This window comes from Cetorhinus maximus, chromosome 11 (genome assembly GCF_964194155.1).
Source record: "Cetorhinus maximus chromosome 11, sCetMax3.hap1.1, whole genome shotgun sequence".
Lineage (NCBI taxonomy): Eukaryota > Metazoa > Chordata > Chondrichthyes > Lamniformes > Cetorhinidae > Cetorhinus > Cetorhinus maximus.
Window position 1 is genome coordinate 65,303,977 of NC_135889.1, and position 20,655 is coordinate 65,324,631.

At 41.5% G+C, this 20,655-nt stretch overlaps 1 protein-coding gene across 2 annotated transcripts in view; it reads left to right on the forward strand.

Annotated features, from left to right (window-relative positions):
* Positions 1-20,655, forward strand: part of erich2 (glutamate-rich 2) — a 199,266-nt gene that overhangs the window by 20,769 nt on the left and 157,842 nt on the right. The window contains exons 3-4 of one of the 2 annotated variants that reach the window (XM_078551372.1): positions 5,930-5,978; positions 13,616-13,652. In XM_078551372.1, the coding sequence (XP_078407498.1) occupies positions 5,930-5,978; positions 13,616-13,652 (86 nt within the window). Of the gene's footprint in view, positions 1-5,929; positions 5,979-6,492; positions 6,557-13,615; positions 13,653-20,655 lie in introns of those variants that run through there. The other variant, XM_078551373.1, reaches the window with a different exon arrangement.

Consider the following 20,655-nt stretch of genomic DNA (forward strand, 5'->3'; position numbering starts at 1 on the left):
GCACGAATGTTACTTGCCAATTATCATCCCAAGCCTGAATGTTATCCAGGTCTTGCTGCATCCGGGCAAGGACTGTTTCAGTATCTGAGAAGTTGTGAATGATACTGAACGCTGTGCATATGAACATAACAAAATAGGAGCAGAAGTAGACCATTCGGCCCCTTGAGCCTGCTCCGCCATTCATTAAGATCGCGGCTGATCTGTTTATGTTTCGAATTTCACATTCCCATCTACCCGATAACCTTTGATTCCCTTGCCTAACAAGAATTTATCTAAGATAAAAGCAAAAAACTGCGGATGCTGGAAATCCAAAACAAAAACAAAAATACCTGGAAAAACTCAGCAGGTCTGACAGCATCTGCGGAGAGGAACACAGTTAATGTTTCAAATCCATATGACTCTTCAACAGAACTAAGGAAAAATAGAAAAGAGGTGAAATATAAGCTGGTTTAAGGGGGTATGGGACAGGTAGAGCTGGATAGAGGGCCAGTGATAGGTGGAGGTAGCCAAAAGATGTCATAGACAAAAGGACAAAGAGATGTTGAAGGTGGTGATATTATCTAAGGAATGTGCTAATAGGTGACATTAAGGGTAGAAAGCAGGACGAACACACTAGGGCTATCTGTACCTTGCTCGTCCTGCTTTCTACCCTTAATGTCACCTATCAGCACATTCCTTAGATAATATCACCACCTTCAACACCTCTTTGTCCTTTTGTCTATGACATCTTTTGGCTACCTCCACCTATCACCGGCCCTCTATCCAGCTCTACTTGTCCCACCCCCCCTTAAACCAGCTTATTTTTCACCTCTTTTCTATTTTTCCTTAGTTCTGTTGAAGAGTCGAAGCGTTAACTGTGTTCCTCTCCGCAGATGCTGTCAGACCTGCTGAGTTTTTCCAGGTATTTTTGTTTTTGTTAAGAATTTATCTACCTCTGTCTTAAAATTATTCAGTGACCCAGCCTCCACTGCCTTCTGAGCCAGAGAGTTCCAAAGTCGCACAGCCCTCTGAGAGACAAAATTTCTCCTCTTCTCTGTCCTAAAAGGGCAACCCCTAATTTTATAACAGTGCCCCCCTAGTTCTGGACTCACCCACAAGGGGAAGCCTCCTTTCCATGTCCACCTTGTCAAGACCATTCAGGACCTTATATACTTCAATCAAATCATCCCTCACTCTTCTAAACTCCAGTGGAAACAAGCCTGGTCTATCTAAACTTTCGTCATAAAACAACCCGCTCGTTCCAGGTATCAATCTAATAAACCTCCTCTGAACCGTCTCCAATGCATTTACTAAAATTGCACACAATATTTGAGATGTGGTCTCACCAATGCCCTGTATAACTGAAGCATACCATCCTTATTTTTATGTTCAATTCCTTTCATAATAAAGGTTAGCATTCCATTAGCCTTCTTAATTACTTGCTGTACCTGCATCCTAACTTTTTGTGACTTGTACTATAACACCTAGGTCCCTCTGCAGCTCAGAATTCTGTAGCTGTTCTCCATTTAAGTAAACTCTGCTTTTTTATTCTTTCTGCCAAAGTGAACTACTTCACATTTTCCCACATTATTCTCCTTCTGCCACATTTTTGCCCACTCACTCAATCTATCTATATCCATCTGCGACCTCTTTATGTCCTCTTCAAAACATACTTTCCTACCTATCTTTGTGTTGTCTGCTGCAAATTTAGCTATCATGTCTTCACTCCCCTCATCTAAGTCATTGATATAAATTGTATAAAGTTGAGGCCCCAGCGCAGACCCCTGCGGAACTCCACTCGTCACATCCTGCCAATCAGAAAAAGATCCATTTCTACATACTCTCTGTTTTGTGCCAGCCAGCCAATTTTCTATCCATGCTAATATGTTACACCCTACACCATGAGCTTTTATTTTCTACAGTAACCTTTGATGTAGCACCTTATCAATGCCTTCTGGAAATCCAAGTACAGCAAGTCCACAGGCTCCCCTTTATCTACAGCGCATGTTACTCTTTTAAAGAATGCTAATAAATTGGTTAAACATGATTTCCCTTTCATAAAACCATGCTGACTCTTCCTGATTACCTTGCCCAGCTGTAACCTCCTTAATGATTGATTGTAACACCTTCCCCATGACAGACGTCAAGCCAACTGACCTATAGTTTCCTGTTTTCTCCCTTCTTGAATAGAGAGGTTATACTTGCTACTTTTAAGTCTGATGGAACCTTTCCAGAATCTAGGGAATTTTGGAAAATTAACACCAGTGCATCTACTACCATCATCAGCGAATGAAGCAGCTGAAGATAGTTGGGTCTAGGATACTACCTGAGGAACTCCTGCAGCAACACCCCGAAGCTGAGATAGTTGGCCTGAAACAACCACAACCACCTTCCTTTGTGCTAGGTATGACTCCAACGAGTGGAGAGGTTCCCCCTGATTCCCATTGACTTTAATTTTGCTAGGGCTCTATATGCCACACTCGATCAAATGCAGCCTTGAAGCCAAGGGCAGTCACTTTCACTTCATCTCTTGAATTCAGCTCTTTTGTCAGTATTTGGACTAAAGCTGTAAAGAGATCTGGAATCATGTGCCCATGGCGGAATCCAAACTGAGCATCGGTAAGCAGGTTATTTCTGAATAAGTGCCACTTGTTTGCATGTAGCCTACACCTTCCAACACTTTGCGGATGATCAAGAGTAGACTGATGGGGCAGTAATTGCTGGGTTGGATTTATTCTGCTTTTTGTGGACAGGACATACCTGGGCAATTTTCCACATTATTGGATAAATGCCAGTGTTGTAGCTATACTGGAACAGCTTGGCTAGGGGTGTGACTTGTTCTGGAGCACAAGTCTGCAGCATCACAGCCAGGATATCGTCAAGGCCCATAGCCTTTGCTGTGCCAAGTCCCTTCAGCTGTTTCTTGATATCGAAGCAAATTGGCAGAAGACTGATATCTGTAATGCTAGAGAACTCAGGAGGAGGCAGAGAAGCATTATCCATTTGACATTTCTGGCTGAAGATGGTTGCAAATGCTTCAGCTTGGTCTTTTGCACTGACATGCTGGGCTCCCCCCCATCGCCATTACTGAGATTGGCTTTTTATTCCAGATATATTAATTAATTAGCTTTAAACTCCACCAGCAGCCATGGGGGATTTGAACTTGAATCTCTGGAGCATTAGTCCAGGCCTCTGGATTACTGGTATATTACCAGTATACTACTTCGACAGTGGAGGAGTTGAGAGTTGGAGCTGGATGTCATAGGTGTCCATATTAAACTAAGGCTGTGCTTTTGGGTGATATTGTTGTAGGACAGCATATAGATGATAAACAGGAGGGAGCCAGAATAGCTCCTTGCGGGACACCATAGATAACGGTGAGGGAGGGGGAAAAGAAGACTTGGCAAGTGATACTCTGGCTACAATTAAATATGAATGGAACCAGGCGAGTGCAGCCTTACCCAGTATTGGAGGAGAATAGTGTGGTGAACCACGCCAAAGGCTGCAAAAAGCTCCAGAAGGATGAGGAGGGATATCTTGCCTTTATAATGGTCACACAGGATACAATTTGTGACTTTGATAAGAGCCGTTTCAGTACTGTGGCAGTGCAGAAGCATGATAGGAAAGAATCAAACATGAGGTTCTGGGAAAAATGAGGATTGATTTGAGAGCAATACTTCATCCATGGGTACATGGTTGTACAGCAATACAAGAAACAAACAGGCCATGCACAACTAACGTCCCCTATATGTGCATGTGCAACCCTGTGGTAACCTTAAAGAGACCACACAGTGCAAAAACCAGGCCCCCCAACAAAGAGAAATTTGAGGGAATATTATTTGGGAGGCAACAACATGTTGATGGACTTTGGAGAGGAAAGGGAGGTTGAAAATGGGGTGGTACCTGGCAAAGGCAATGGAGTCAATGCTTTGTTTTTTGAGGAGAAAGGTGACGACAGCAGTTTTGTTGGGGAGAGAAACTAATAAGAGAGAGAACGATTAACAATAGAAAAAAAAAGACTTGCAGTAACCATTAACAATATCAGCTAACATGGTGACCAGGGAAGGAAGATAGATGGTCAGCAGTTTAGTGGGGGGGGTCTCGGGTTTTGGGAGCAGGTTGTGGATCTCATAAATAAGATGAGCTTGGAAAGTGCATGAGGAGAGATATGAAAGAAACTAGAGAAAGATGTGAATGCATGGCTAGGGCAGAATGGAACTTTGGAGGAAATTTGACTTGGTGAGCTAGGGGAAGGGAGGGAAGCAGCAGGACCAGTTATTCGGATAGCCGCAGTCTTAGTGACAAAGAAGCCCATGTGCTCCTTGTACTTATTGGTCACTCTTGGATTGGATAATTGGGCAGGACAAGTGAACTGCTGAACATAAGACATGCAGTGGTCTGCTTACAGGACTGGTTGAAAGGGTATGTAAGGCTGACATTTGTAACAGGCAGCTTTTATTTATTTTCAAAAAAACTCAGTGATTCTGAGGAAAAAGTCAAATTTCTTCAACTTTCTCGAGTACTTCCAGGTCAATCCGGGGAATATTGAGGTCATGTATCTATGTATATAACAGCTTTGCAGTTTATCTGTAAACTGTAGCAAAAACAAGAAATAATTTCAATAGAGATGGAAACGAGCAGTCTTTAAACGATTGGTAGTTTGAAAAAATAGGATGTTTTTACTGTCATAGAAATGGCCACATAACGAGACAGTGCAAGGAAAGAGTCAAGCAGACTTTTAAACAAAAGAAAAAACTCAGTGAGATCTACAATGTAGAAGAGCCTGAAGCAGCAAATTCAGATATTTACTCACTATTTAACTTGAAGGCCGGAAAGACAGAACCAATATATGTAACAGTGAAAGTGAATGGTAGACCAGTTAGAATGGAAGTGGACACAGGAGCTTCCACTACAGTAATTGGGGAAGTTATCTTCAGATATCTGAATAATGGGGAACATCAATTAAATTTAGAAGAAACAGCTGCCCAATTAAAATCATACCCAGGTGAAGGCATCCAAGTCAAAGGCATAAGTAGAGTAACTGTCCAATATAGAAGCCAATTGGTAAGGCTACCAGTGTTGGTATTGAGAGGCAGAGGACCAAGCCTTCTAGGGTGAAATTGGCTAAGGGAAATCAACCTTAAGTGGCCACTGAGATTCCAAAAGTAAGCAGGGAGCATCTCTGCTTTGAAAAATGAGTGTGTAAAGACTTGACAACCTGAAGAAATGCAGGCTATCTTAGGCCAAAACATGGAAGAACAGCAGAAGGAACTCGAAGAGACCGTGCTTAAGGATGGAGTTCAAGACGAGGTGAGCAACCTCCGGAAGGAAAAGAAAAACCCGCTGAAAGACCTTCACACACTACAAGTTTCCCTCAGGTCTAAGTTTGTACCTCTGGTAAAGTATGAAGGGAAACAGAAAGAATTCAACACTTCTCTGAATAAACAGACAACTCTGGAAAAGGAGGTTCCTGACAAGGCATCTGAAGTTCTAGAGCTGAGATGCTCTACACTCATAAGGAAACCCCCAGAAACACTGAATTGGTAAATTACTTATCAGTGTAAATATTTTGCTATATTGAGAAAATCGTAATTGTAAATATAAAATGTATTTCTGAATAAAGAGAGAGGGATATGGTAATTATGGTTTTATCTGATGTGTAACATACCTTCAAAAAGAATGTTATAAAGGAAGATCACATGATCTCAGTATCCAATAGTAGAGTAGTGTGGGCTACCTCAGTAGTTAGTAGTGTAGAGATAGAGTTTGAAATGTAAGCTGCTGAATACCTTTGTAAATAAACTAAGAGTTTCCATCTAAGAAGTGTCTGTTGATCAACTCTATCAATAGTACCAACTCGATCACCACTCACATGCAGTATTTGTGCTGTTTATTTTAACATATTTGATGTATTTGTGTATGTAATGAATATTGTTAACCTATTTAACAGAGTTCGTCTCTTGGACCAGCAGGAAGATTGGAAGAACTTGTTCTAGAGGGTAGGTAGTAGTTTTTATGAAATCTATTTCTTTTACCAAATTTTTAGTGGTGTATGAAATGATCTGGGGTAGGAAGTAACAAAGGAATAAGCTTTGCAAAAACTAAAACATCAGTGAGTAGAAATTATTATTGTATGTATGTCTTTTTTTTAATGCCTAATGTGCTGAAATGGGGAGAACCTCTTCAGTTTTTTCACAAAACTACTCAATTCTGAGACAGTTTACTTCAGTACTGGTTTCACAGTTAGGAACACAGGAATTGCTAGATGAAAAAGAACTGTCTAGTCTGCTTTCTACCATCCTGGTAGAAGCACAATACAATGATTTAAAAAACAGAAAATGCTGGAAATAATTAGCAGGTCAGGCAGCATTGGTGTGGACAGAAATAGTTAATGTTTCAGGTTGATGGCCTGATGAAAGGTTCTAATGAAAGATCATCTACTTGAAATATTAACCCTGTTTCTCTCTCCACAGCTGCTGCCAGACCTGCTGAGCATTTTCTGTTTTTGTTTCAGATTTTCAGCATCCACATAGACCACCTACTGACAATGCCCAACCATCTTGGACTTAACCTGCTGGTGTCCCAGATCCTCATTCCATTCTTTGTCCTTCATTGGTTTCCAAGCTCTAAGCAACTTAGACAATAGCACTTTATGCACTTGAAAACTACATTTAAAAAAAGTTTAATGCTGGGCACCCACTTTGGGATTTAGTGCAAATGGTGAGTGAGGAGAATAGATGAGAGATTTGGAGGCTGAGAGAACAGAAATGGGGTAGAGGTTAAGTACTGATAGAATAGAGTTGCAGGGGAAGGAGTGAGTGATAGGGGTGTAATGGGGCAGAAAGGGACAGGGGAGGATACAGGACACGGGGAGGTAATGCACATGGAAAGGGAACAGAAGGAGATGACACCAAGGGAGTGGTGGAAAGGGTTAGGGGAGGTGATGGAAGTGAGGATGTGGGGAAAGCAACGGAAATGGAGGAGATAGGAAGGAAAACATCAAGACCAGTAAAACACAATTTTCCTGCAACCATCATTAGAAAATGTGGCAAGCATCCCTTGGTAGTGCCCTTCACTGCTACATGAAGCTCCTACCCAAAAGAAGGAAATGAAGAGGGAGGAGCAAAACAGAAGGTAAAAGCAGAGGTGATAGAGAAGAAGTGATAGATGAGGAGGGTGACTGAAATAACACAAGGAACATAACAGAGATTGGTAAATTAAGTTGGTATTTTACGTGTTGAGTGCACATGAGGCGGGTAATGGGCAATGCGACTGTTCCGCCTGCTCAGTGCCATTGGTGGCTGGCCTGATCAATTTTCATTATTGGCCTCATTAAAATTGAATAACTGAGCTTGCCAGCGTTTATAGTGCTGTTTATAGGTAGCTCACTGTTAAGGATGGTGGGAAATTCAGCAGGGCAGACACTGATCATAGGCCTGCAGTAGCATCTTAAGAAAGAATCAGGACTTGAAACGTTAACTCTCTTTCTCTCTCCACAGATGCTGCTAGGCCTGCTGAGTTTTTCCACCATTTTCTGCTTTTATTTTAGATTTCCCCTATATCCTCAGTATTTTGCTTTTATTAAGCAGAGTTTCAGTCTGTCTGCTTATCGGGATTCAAGTGAATCACCAGTTAATGCCTGGCACCTGCATACAATATACAATTAACAGATTCCCTTCTCTCTTTAAATAAAAATTTGAGTTAATATGCACAACCAATATTGAAAAATAAATTAAATCAAAAAGTTCCACCTTTAAGAAGCATTACATTATGAGACGCCCCTCCTCTAGGACCCTAACAATTTCTGCAGGTATGCATTTCTTTTCATGAAACAGTTGGACAGCTGATGCCTTGCATCCATTCATTTATTTTGAGAGATTTCCTTTCTTTCCAGCATTCGTTTCAAGCCAGCAATCTGTAATCTTTTCTCACTCACACTTTTAATAAAGTGTACATTTTTCCACAACAAATGATTATCTACATAATTGAATGGATATACTATCTTCAGTATGCCCATTGTATAAAATCTCACTTAAAATATTTGACAGATAGAATCCTATATCCACTGCCTCCACAAGAGCCAGTGTTTCGACAGCCAGAGGACTTAAAAAACCTTTTTTTATTTTTTTTTTTGTTTTCGTTTTGGATTTCCAGCATCCGCAGTTTTTTGTTTTTATCTCTTTTAATCTTCTTAACTTCCCAAAATAAAATTACATTTCTCATTCCCACCCATCAGAAATATTATGGGCAGGATTTTACGTCCCGCTGGCTGGCGTGCATGCGCCTGACCTGATCAGGCGTAAAATAATGCGCGAGGACATAGGGCGAGTGTCCCGACGTCATCGCACACTCATGCAATATTTTGGTCAGTGGGTGTGCGCAAGAGAGTCTGCAGCATGCCTGCCCACAATTAAGAGGCCTATTAAGGCTCTTAATCAATTAATTTAAACATATTTTTCGCTGCCCCTATACATTCCAAGAGAGAACTTAAAGAGATTTTCAAGATTAGTTTTCTAGCTGGGGGAGAGTCCACACTAATATTCTCTATAATACCCATTTGCTCTTCAAAGCCCCAGTAACTAGCCTCACTTTGGGCTTATAAGTCCCTTCTGCAAGCACTTTTTCAATACAGATCCACCTATGTGACAAAGCTGGTGTCCCTTATCTGGTACTTCATAATAAACTCCAAACTCTCTCCTTCTAATTCCCTTTCTTTTGCCTGCCCTATTAATTTATCCTCTAGTTTGTTGGTAGCCACCAAAACTTCACAATCATGAGGACTTCTGTTTCTAATTCTGTTCGGAGGCTGTTTTGTGCTCTTTATTTCATTATGTAATCCCATCAATGTATGGTCTATAGAACCATAGAACCATAGAACACTACAGCACAGATAACAGGCCATTCGGCCCTTCTAGTCTGTGCCGAAATATTATTCCGCTAGTCCCATTGACCTGCACCTAGTCCATAACCCTCCAGACCTCTCCCATCCATGTATCTATCACCACGTATACTTGCACTATCAGTGGGTTTTTCACCAGTTTGTGATTGTTTTCAACACAAGAGTCACTTCCGAGTCCACTATCAGTATTTGCACTGTGCTTCCTTATGCTCCACTCTTTCACCTCATTCCATCAGCCTATGGACCCCACTTAGCCTTTCATTTTGAATATTCGACTAATATTTAAATTTGCCAGTAGCTTTTCCTCCTTGTTCCACAATTATTGGATCCCTCCATTCAACAGGCCCCACTGGATTATCACCTGAGTTATTAGCACTGGCCTATTAACAATCATCAAGTCCCCTAGTCTTTGTGTCATGGCAGAACCTCCCATTTATTCCATAAAGGCTTGAGAAAATGACATTCTCCAAGAATTCTTTTCAAGGCAGCAGACACTTGATCTAAGACGGTTAGCACCTGTCATCTGTCCACATGATATAATTTAGCACAATCCAGCAATTTAAAAACTGGTACAGATCCAGGGGTCCCCAAATTGAATTTCATCATACTTTTACACAACATGTTAAAGGCATATTCTTCTGTGGAGTGCCAATTTGTTTCCAAAATCTATCACAGTTAAACCATGCCTCATAGGCACTTAACAGATAATTTTTCTTGTAAATTTCATCCAAAAACTTTAATAGAAGGTCCAAACCTTTAATACTATACAACAGCAGACATCTAGCTCATAAAATACTTGACTTCTTGAAGCAAGTGATAACGCCAAGGCCATACCTTGGTTTCTCTCTGGTCGGGGCGTAACCTATGTCCACATATCAACTTCATTCTTCCACTGGTCAGAGCCTGAGCAATCAAAGAATAATCATAGCCCCATAATTTACACTTGTTTTGTGCCATTTTCCACAATGGCTACTAGGATTGTACTTTCCTGTCTGAATTTTTTTTCCCCCTTGACTTCCAGTCTTCATCTTTAGGCAACAACTCATTGATCTCATTGAAAACAGAACATTCTGAAGGGGCTTTAAAGGATAGACACTCAGAGGTTGTTTTCCATGGCTGGGGGGGGGATCTTAAAATATGGAGACACGGGTTCCCCCGCTGGGCATGTTTTCGGATATGTCGGGTGGCTGGCCCATTGCTTTTCTGCCCACCCCCAACCCAGCCCTCATAATACGGGGGGTGATTAAGGTGTGCACTAGCCTGCCCAGCCTTAGGCCTATTAAGTGACCAATTATTGCCCACTTAAGGCCTTCTCTGCCTCCACTACCATAAACCACTGGGAAGTGGCAGGCAGGTGAGAGTGGGATGGCTGTTTTTCAAACAACTTTGTTGAGAAGGCAGGAAGGAAGGAGGGCGCATCATTCAGGGGGGGTGCCGTGTGTATCGGGTGTATCCTGCCACCCCCACTGCCCCACCCAAGATATTACCTTCCCTTTGTTCCTCCCCACCTGGCCTCCAAAACCCACCCTGCTCTAGCCCCACTCCAAAGGCTCCCTGTTCCTTCCTCTACTTACCTCTCTCTGGTAGCTATGTCCTCTTCAGCCCAGAACCTGCTTGCAGTCCCAGCAATGCCTACTTCTGAATTCTGGTGCTGCTGGGACTCTTAGAGCTGCCAGATAATCAGATTGGCTGGCAGCTCTCAAGGGCTCGACTTCCTCCCACTGAAGGGTGGAAGTCTGACCCTCAGCTTGGTTAGGCTGCTGGCAGCATGTTATTGCTGTGGGGTGGCCTTATTTAAAGTCAGCTAAAGTCAGCCCTTTTGAGCAATACACATCTCTCCACCTCCCTTAAAATTCATCCACAGTCTAAAGATCAGGGGCCGATGATTTAGGACTGAGATGAGGAGAAATTTCTTCACTTAAAGGGTTGTGAATCTTTGCAATTCACTATCCCAGAGGGCTGTCAGAGCTTCATTGTGGAATACGTTTAAGACTGAGACAGACAAATTTTTGATATCTTTCGGCAGCCGAAGATCAGCGATGACCATATTGAATGGTGGATCTGGTTCAATGGGTCACATGATCTATTCCTGCTCCTGTTTTTATTTCTTATGTTAACACTCTGCTACCATGTTATCACCCAGAAAGCCAGTTGTTGAAGATTGGAACTGGAGCAAATCTTTTACAAGCTTGTATATTTGACCAGGGTTACACATTACAAACATACACCTCAGAACCCAACAATCAAAGTTTCAGTCTGTGTCTATAGGAATTCAAGTGAGTAACCTGTTAGTGCCCAGCGCCTGCTTATAATTAAACATAATTCATATACATTAATACACATTTAGGCAGTAAGCAATTTAAGGCTATTTAACCATTTTGTTTGTCTTTTTTCCTAAAGCCAAAGACTTTAAAGGAAACTTAGCTAATCAAATTAAGGTGGCATTTCCAGAGGTGATGATGCACTCCATCTCATAGGTGCCCACCAGCCTGGAAGGCATGAAGCATATCGACCAACACCATGCTCTCTCTCTCCAGGGATACCCAGGCGTAGACAAGGCTGTGGAAGAAAGGCAGGCAGTTGAGTTGGTCAAACACCTCTACCGCATGCTGCTTGGAGCTGTTAATGGTCACCTTGGTCAGTACCTGGACCAGTCCCATGAAGAGGTCCTCTGATCCGCCTGCTCCACTCCATACTGGGTGGTCAAATATCAGGAGCGTGAGATTGAATTGCAGCCAAAAATTGCAGAGCAGCTCCCTAAGATAATGATATAGGGATGCATACTCACACACTCTATATGAATGTGAAACACAGACTCCTCCAGGTCACAGAAATTACAGGTGGCCTTGGAAGCTGTGTATCCACTTAATCTTCTATTTCATGGGACTGCCGCGTGCAACACCCTCCATGGCAAATCCCCAATGGACAAAGTGAGGACTCCCCCATAGAGAACCTTAGACTAGTGACCACCACCCCTCCCCTCCTCCGGATGGCGAGATGAAACATCATGGCTTGCCCAGACAGAAAATGAGGATGAGGATGTGAAGAGTGTGGAAGAGAAGCCTGTACAGGAAAGCCCTCCGTGCAACGTGGAACGGCATGGAGAGGATTTCTGAGAGACGGCTCTGGTCTGATTTGGATTAATTCTGAATTCAAAATTGCTGGGTGGAATGTAATACCCTCCTCCGAGGTGAGTTTGGAGGTGGGGTGGCATTTAACTGAGCAGAAGGGTGCCAGGTGGGGACCGCATCATCATCTTGCCTCTGCTCTGATTTAAGCCCAGGGCAGAAAGGCTCAAGACTCTAAAGGCATCATGGGGTATGGGGAGAGAGTGGGAGTACAGCGTTGAGATAGAGGATCGGCCATGATCATATTGAATGGGGGAGCAGGCTTGAAGGGCTGAATGACCTACTCTTGCTTCTATTTTCTATGTTTCATGGATGATCTTCCACACCAATGCCATTTGATACCCTTCAGTGGGTAATTAATGCCCACTTAAGTGCCTCACCCGCCACCACAGGTATTCAAGTAGCGGCGGCCTGCCACGTGGGAAACCCAAAGAAGGTTTGCTTGCAGGCTTCTGGGAGCGGCCTGAGAGCCAACCCCCTGCCCTTTCTTCCCAGCAAGCGATTCCCTCCTCATGACCCCTCCCTCCCATCATCTCATGCTTGGAGCTCTCGCTGATCCTGGGCCTCTGGTGGGTGCATTGCTGGCAGCTAACACTGCTCCCTTGGTGGCACTGACACCGATGAGGAGCTCCCAGCCTCTGGTTGGCTGGTTGCTCCCTCTCAGGTCGTTGATTCCGAGGAAGGCACTTAAGTGCTTGACTAACTCTTAATATGCTGGGTCTTCCCCAAAGGAAGCAATGCGGGGTTCTCACCAGCTGATGGACTGTCGTCTGGATTAAATTCTGCCTGCCGTTGTTTCAATTGATGTTTTTTTGTTGGCATTTAATTAGTTCTTCATCAATTGTCTTGCATTTGTTTCTTTTTGTTTTTGTGGTTTTTGCTAAAACCTTTATTTTGATATCCTCATTCTCGTCTTTGCGTTCTTCCATGATTTATGTCACCCTATCTTTGTAACATCTTTAAGACTTGGGTCCTTTACTGTGCCCCTCTACTCCAATTGGTCTGCTGTGCATTCCCCTTCCTTTGCCCCTCTATTGATTTTGCAAGCACTAACTGCCTTGGCTTTATTCTCTGGAACACCCTCCCTAAAGTCATCTGCCCCTTCGGTTTTCTATCTGCCTTTAATAACTTTCTTGAAATCTATCTTTATATCTAAGCATTTGACCATTTCTCTTAACTCTTCTACTTAACATCTCTTTTGTTTCTTTTATTTATTTTTCTTCCCTCTGTAACATGCCTTGGATTTTTGTCTATGTTAAAGGCACTACATAGCTGCACTCATCTTTAAGCACTCTGAATTGAATGTGCTGTGCTGGGTTGTTGAAAATACATTGAAGTCTCCATTAACAATTCTCTGCTTATTCCTTCTGGACAGTTTCACTTGCATTGAAACCGTTAATTCAGTCTGTCCCCTTCTATATACCTTTCCTTGCACATAAATGTAGAATGCTTACCTCTCACAAGTGTACAGCTAATTAAAATTTCTTAGCGATTTATACTTCTGTTGTGAAACTATTTTTCATCAATTATTCAATTTGTCTCAGTTAGTTGGAGAAATAAATATTTTCAGTTTTGTTTCTTGACAATGTCTCTTCATGTTCTTTTGTAGATGCATTTATTGTGGAGCCGTTGCAAGTAATGGCACGGTAAGTATAGTAGTATACTTTCCCCACTTGTACCCAAACTTGTGGAAGACCAGTTACCATTATTTATATCGGTGAAGTGAATGTAGATGATCTAAGTGTGACTTTTCTCCTGTGGAGCATTAAGGTAAATTATACAAGGCAAGGATCCAGGCACAGAATTTCATTCAATGGACATGCAGATTGAAAAATCAGGCTCATAATTCAGTGTATCCAAATCACAATATTTCCTATTTTACAGCAAAAAGGAGGTACACTGATTTCCAGGCCTAATGTCTGATTTGTGCATCTCATAAAGTGAGGTTCTGTGTTGGGAACAGACCACGTTACACTGAAATTTAAATTGCCAACAAATGATGCATGAAAGAATTGTGAAATATGTAACATGTTTTTTTATTTTGTTCATATCTTTATTTTGACATTAGAAATTTCTGTTACTGAGGAAAATGGTGGAGTCTTTTTTTCCTAAAAAATACTTTGATTCGGTTGGTTAATACAGAATCTGTGATGGTGAAAGCTAATAAGGCTTTACCTATTATAAAATGTTGACATAAGGTTTTCCATTCTGGCATTTTGACATTTATTATCATTATAATGCATGATGAAACGAGAAAGACTTGCATTTATATTGTGCTCTTCATGACTACCAGACATCTCAAAGTGTTTTATAACCAATTAAGTACTTTTCAAGTGTTGTCACTGTTGTATTGTAGGAAACACGTAATCAATTTGCGCAGAGCAAACTCCCACAAACAGCAATGTGATAGCGATCAGATAATCTGTTTTTTTATGATGTTGATTGAGGGATGAAGATTTGTCAGGACATAAGGGAAAACTACCCTGCTCTTCTTCAAAATAGTGCTATAGGATGTTTTACATCCACCCAAGCAATCAATGGGGCCTCAATTTATCTCTCATCTGAAAGACGGCACCTCCAACAGTGCAGCATTCCTTCAGTAGTGCGCTAGAGCGTCAGCCTTAGGTTACTGTGTGCATAAGATGTGTGCTAAATTGTTAAGTGAATTATTTGGATAGATAGATGCAAAAATAAACATTCCCAGTGGGAGGAGGCTCCTGTGGAGCATTAACATAAGCGTGGACCTGTTGGGCTGAATGGCCTGTTTCTGTGTTGTACATTCTATGTAATTTTATGTATCTTTAGCATATTGTGTACAATTTTGGGTATGTTATCTTTAAAAAATGCTGATGCATGGGAGATATAATGCATAGTAGAACTTGAAAGCTGATTGCAGGAATTAGGATTCTCAAATTATGATGAAAGATTTATGGAGTACAACTTGATTTTATCACAGGAAAAAAGGTAAGGGAGAAAGTTATCCACTTTTTTGAAATGCTGAATGACATGGATGATGTAAAATTAGAACATTTAATTTAGACAAACGGGCAAAATAGTGGATGAACGGAGCGGTTGAGATGGGGAAACCGGAGAATTGTAAATCAGTTAATTGAACATTTTTTGTCAGGAAATTGCTAAAGCCTATAATTAAGGATAGGGTGACTGAACACCTCAAAATTTTCATCAGAGAGAGCCAGCATAGATTTGTAAAGAGTAGGTCAAACCTGACGAATCTGCTTAATTTTTTTGAAAAGGTTACTGAAGTAATACACAGGGAATGTCTATGTATGTTATTTATATGGACTTCCAGAAGGCAGTCCAGAGACTGTTAGTTAAAGTGAAGTTCATGGAATTGAAGGCAAATTATTAACCTATTCAAGAAATTGACAGAGTGGAAGTACACAGAAAGTAGGGAAAATGGGTAGGTACTCTGATTGGCAGGATGTGACAAGTGGTGTCTCGCAAGGATCTATGTTGGGTCTCAACTATTCACTGTATTCATTAATGACTTAGATGATGGGATATTGCATTTATTAATTTTTTTAAGCGCTTCAATCTCCCGCATGCATGAACTGCCCGGCTCTCCTTCCTCCCCCAGCCTGCACAGGTAGCGCTCAGCGCTGCCGCTCGCAATCCATGCAGGGTGGGCCTTAATTGGCCTGCCTGCGTGAAATCGCGGTGCAGAGCCGATCGCGGGCGGTGGTCGGCTCCCTGACTGCCCCTGCCCGCTCCCGCTAAGCCCACCCAATGAGGGAAAAATTCAGGCCCATGTCTTGGATTGGTTACCCATTGTTACTCAGCATCCAGCATGTGACCTGGTTGGATACTTGATAGATTGAGGACTGATGCTGGATGAATGAATCATGACTGCTGCCAGGAAGCAGTACATGAGGCACTGCCTGTGGCCATAAAAAAGCTGCACATTCAGGGAGTGATATCCGTCTCCTTGAGAAAGGTGTCAGACTGTTGGGAGCATACAAAGCAATGTGGGTGCAATCTTTAGCATCTTGGACCTGAGAGAAGCCTTCAATGTGGGCAAAGCCTAGTCTTCTTTCCTGATTTGCTCTATCATTGGGAATTTAAAGTATGTGTTTCCTTTGACGTAGAGATTACAATCTGATTGAGAGTTGTACTTTTGAATACAGATTGATTGAGAGTTGTAATTTTGGTTACAGTCTGATTGAGAATTGTAATTTTGATTACAGATTGATTGCGAGTTCTAGTTTTGATTACAGTGTGATTGAGAGTAATACTTTTGATTGTAGCCTGAGTGTTGTAGTTTTGATTATAGTCTATGAATTGTAGTTTTGTTGGTAGATTCATTGAGAGTTGTAGTTTTGATTGCAGATGAATTGAGAGTTGTGCTTTTGACTAGATTGATTGAGCATTGTAGTTTGATTACAGATTGATTGAGATTTGTAGTTTTCATTATAGTCTGATTGAGAGTTGTACTTTTGATGACTGAAAGTTGTGGTTTTGACTACAGATGGATTGTGAATTGTAGTTTTGACTACAGATGGATTGTGATTTGTAGTTTTGACTACAGATGGATTGTGATTTGTAGTTTTGACTACAGATGGATTGTGAGTTGCAGTTTTGACTACAGATGGGTTGTGAGTTGTAGTTTTGAATACAGATGGATTGAGAGTTGTAGAGTTGTAGTTTTAATTACAGTCTGAGAGTTTTGGATTTTATTACAGTCTGAAAGTTGTTGCTTTGATAGATTAATTGAGAGTTATACTTTGATTATGCTCAGCATTGTAGTTTTGATTATACATTGAGTTGCACTTTTGATTACAGATGATTTTAGATTCATAGTTATAATTACCGATTGTTAATTGTGGCTTTGATTTCAGATTTATTGAGAGTTGTACTTTTGAATACAGATTGATCAAGAGTTGTAGTTTTGATTACAGTCTGATTGAGAATTGTAGTTTTGACTGCAGATTGATTGAGGGTATCGTTTTGATCGCAGATTGATTGTTGTAGTTTTGATTACAGTCTGAGAATTGTTGTTTCGATTAAAAATTCATTGAGCATTGTAGTTTTGATGACTCTCTGTTTCAGAATTCTAGATTTGAATACAGGTTGATTGAGAGTGGAGGTTTTGATTACAGATTGATTAAGAATTGTACTTTTGATTACAGATTGATTGAGAGTTTTAGTTCTGATTACAGATTGTAATCCTGATTGCGGATTGATGGAGAGTTGTAGTTTTGAATACAGATTGAGCATTGTAGTTTTGATTACAGTCTGACAGTTGTAGTTTTGAATACAGATTGATTGAGATTTGTAGTTGTCATTACAGTCTGAGAATTGTCGCTTTGCGTACAGATCGATTCAGTGCTGTTCTGAATACAGATTGATTGAGAGTTGTAGTTTTGATTACAGATTGACTGAGAATTGTATTTTTATTGCATATTGATTGAGGATTGTAGTTTTGATTACAGATTGATTAGGAGTTGCAGCTTTGATTACAGTCAGATTAGGAGTTGTAGTTTTGATGACAGTATCATTGAGGATTGAGGTTTTGATTACAGATTGATTGAGAGTTGTAGTTTTGATTGCGGTCTGAGTGAGAATTGTAGTTTCGATTACCATCTGATTGCGAATTGCAGTTTGGATTACTGTTTGATTGAGAGTTGTAGCTTTGATTACAGATTAAGGATTGTAGATTTGAATACAGATTGATTGACAGTTGTAGTTTTGATTACAGACTAATTGAGAATTGTAGTTTTGATTACAGCCTGACTGAGAGTTGTAGTTCTGATTCAGATTGAGAGCTGTAGTATTGATTACAGTCTGATTGAGAGTTGTTGTTTTGAATACAGATTGAGCGTTGTAGTTTTGATTACAGTCCGAGAGTTGTAGTTTTGATTATGGGTTAAGGATTGTAGATTTGAATAAAGATTGATTGAGAGTTGTAGTTTTGATTACAGACTAATTGAGAATTGTAGTTTTGATTGCAGTCTGATTGAGAGTTGTAGTTTTGATTACCGTCTCATTAAGAGTTGTAGTTTTGATTATAGTTTGATTGAGAGTTGTAGATTTGACTGAAGTCTGAGAATTGTACTTTTGATTACAGATTGATGGAAAGTTGTAGTTTTGATGACAATCTTATTGAGAATTGTAATTTTGATTACAGATTGATTGAGGGTATCGTTTTGATTACAGATTGATTGGGAGTTGTAGTTTTGATTACAGACTAATTGAGAATTGTAGTTTTGATTGCAGTCTGATCGAGAGTTGTAGTTTTGATTACCGTCTCATTAAGAGTTGTAGTTTTGATTATAGTTTGATTGAGAGTTGTAGATTTGACTGAAGTCTGAGAATTGTACTTTTGATTACAGATTGATGGAAAGTTGTAGTTTTGATGACAATCTTATTGAGAATTGTAATTTTGATTACAGATTGATTGAGGGTATCGTTTTGATTACAGATTGATTGGGAGTTGTAGTTTTGATTACGGATTAAGGATTATAGCTTTGAATAAAGATTGATTGATTAAGAGTTGTAGTTTTGATCACAGTTTGATTCAGAATTGTAGTTTTGATTGAGAGTATTGGTGTTGATTGCAGGCTTATTGAAAATTGTAGTTTTGAATACAGATGGATTGAGATTTGTAGTTTTGATTACAGATGGATTGAGATTTGTAGTTTTGATTACAGATGGATTGAGATTTGTAGTTTTGATTACAGATGGATTGAGATTTGTAGTTTTGATTACAGATTGATTGAGATTTGTAGTTTTGATTACAGTCAGATTGAGAGTGGTAGTTTTGATTGCAGCCTGAGTTGTACTTTTAATTACAGATTAATGGAAAGTTGTAGTTTTGATTACAGGTTAATTGAGGGTACTGTTTTGATTACAGATTGATTGAGAGCTGTAGGATGGAATCGTCCCAGATTCGCACTAAGTGTGGCAGCGGGCAGGTAAAATGGTGTTTTATCCGCTGGCCGCAATGGTGGCTTTTCACGCCATATTATCCCAAACCCACCACGTTATGCATTCCCTGAAAACACGCCATTTCCATGGCGGGCGGGCTCTTACATGCCCGCCACGCCATCACCTTGCCACTTCGTCATGCCGGGTGCCATATTTAAAGTGCAGCCACGCGCACACCTCTCAGTGCTTCCAACCTACGACTGCTGCAAAGAAGACATGGCTCTGAAAGGTAAAAAGACAGCAGCCCCCAGGTTCAATGACGTGTCCTTTGATCACTTTGCGGACGCAGTGAAGCCTCGCCGTGATGTCCTCTACCCCCACTCTGGCTGCAAGATGGGCAGCAACTAATCCGGCTTGGGAGGCGGTGGCAACGGTGGTCAGCGCCAAAGCTCTGCATAAGAGGACACCCACCCAGTGCCGCAAGGGGATGAATGATCTCCTCTGTTCCGCCAGGGTAAGTCACTCTTTTCATCATTCTCAACTCTCACACTCACAAACCCATCAAACATCCACAGGGCCTCAATACCCTCTCCTATTTTTACTTAGTTCTGTTGAAGGGTCATGAGGACTCGAAACGTCAACTTTGTTCTTCTCCGCCGATGCTGCCAGACCTGCTGAGTTTTTCCAGGTGTTTCCGTTTTTGTTTTGATCCACAGGGCCTCATTCACTGACAGTTCAAAGGACATCACCATTCACTCTCTCACACACACACTTTCATTGTCCTCATCCCATCCATGGGACCACTCACCACCCACACATGCCAGGCAAACTTATCATCTGGCCTGGCAGGCTTCCTGCTTACGCTCTATTGATCTTTGTTTATGCAGGACAAGCTGGCACACAATAAGAGGGAGAAGTCACTTACCCATGGAGGAATGCCTGAAATCAACGTCCTCATGGACTTTGAAAACAGGGCAACCCAGCTGGCCAGTGAGGATCTGGACCATTCCTGTGCTGACGGTTAGGTCGGCGGTGCTGTACCAAGTGAGAATCCAGCAGTGCAACATCCACCAGATGGGTAATGTATCCTCTTTCACAGGCCACTGCCATGCACTAATTTTCTCTCCTTGCTTTTGCAGGCACATCTGGGAAACAGCCAATGGAGTCCACGCCCCAGGGCCTCCAATCAAGCCCCGAAGAAACCTCTGAAGAAGAATCTGAAGGCACCCCTCTTGAAGTCCCGTCATAGCGCTCACCCACACCCTCCACCAGCACAGAAAGGCTGCTCTGCGGTTGAAGATAGAGCGCAAGCACGTGAGGGGAGTGTGCAAGGGTAGTGGCATGCATTAGAGACACCTTGTATAAAGTGACCATTCCTCTGCAGCTGAGACAGTTCAGGCACAGCCACATTGATATTATTGGAGTCGGACCGCTAGCTTATCTGCCCACTCAAGCAATGCAGGGGCATCAATATGCCACCAAGTGCTCCAGATCTTTTCACCCCTCAGGCACAGACTGCAAACTAATAAGCGTTTTAGTGGACTGTAGAACAATTGGACGACTGGGCATGTTGTTCAATCTCCTTGCTAATGCTGGCCATGGAGCGGGGAGGCGATGGCATAGTGGTATTATCGCTGGACTAATATTCCAGAGACCAAGGGTAATGCTCTGGGGACCCCGGTTCGAATCCTGCCATGGCAGATGGTGGAATTTGAATTCAATAAGAAACCATTCTGGTTCACTAATGTCCTTTAGGGAAGGACA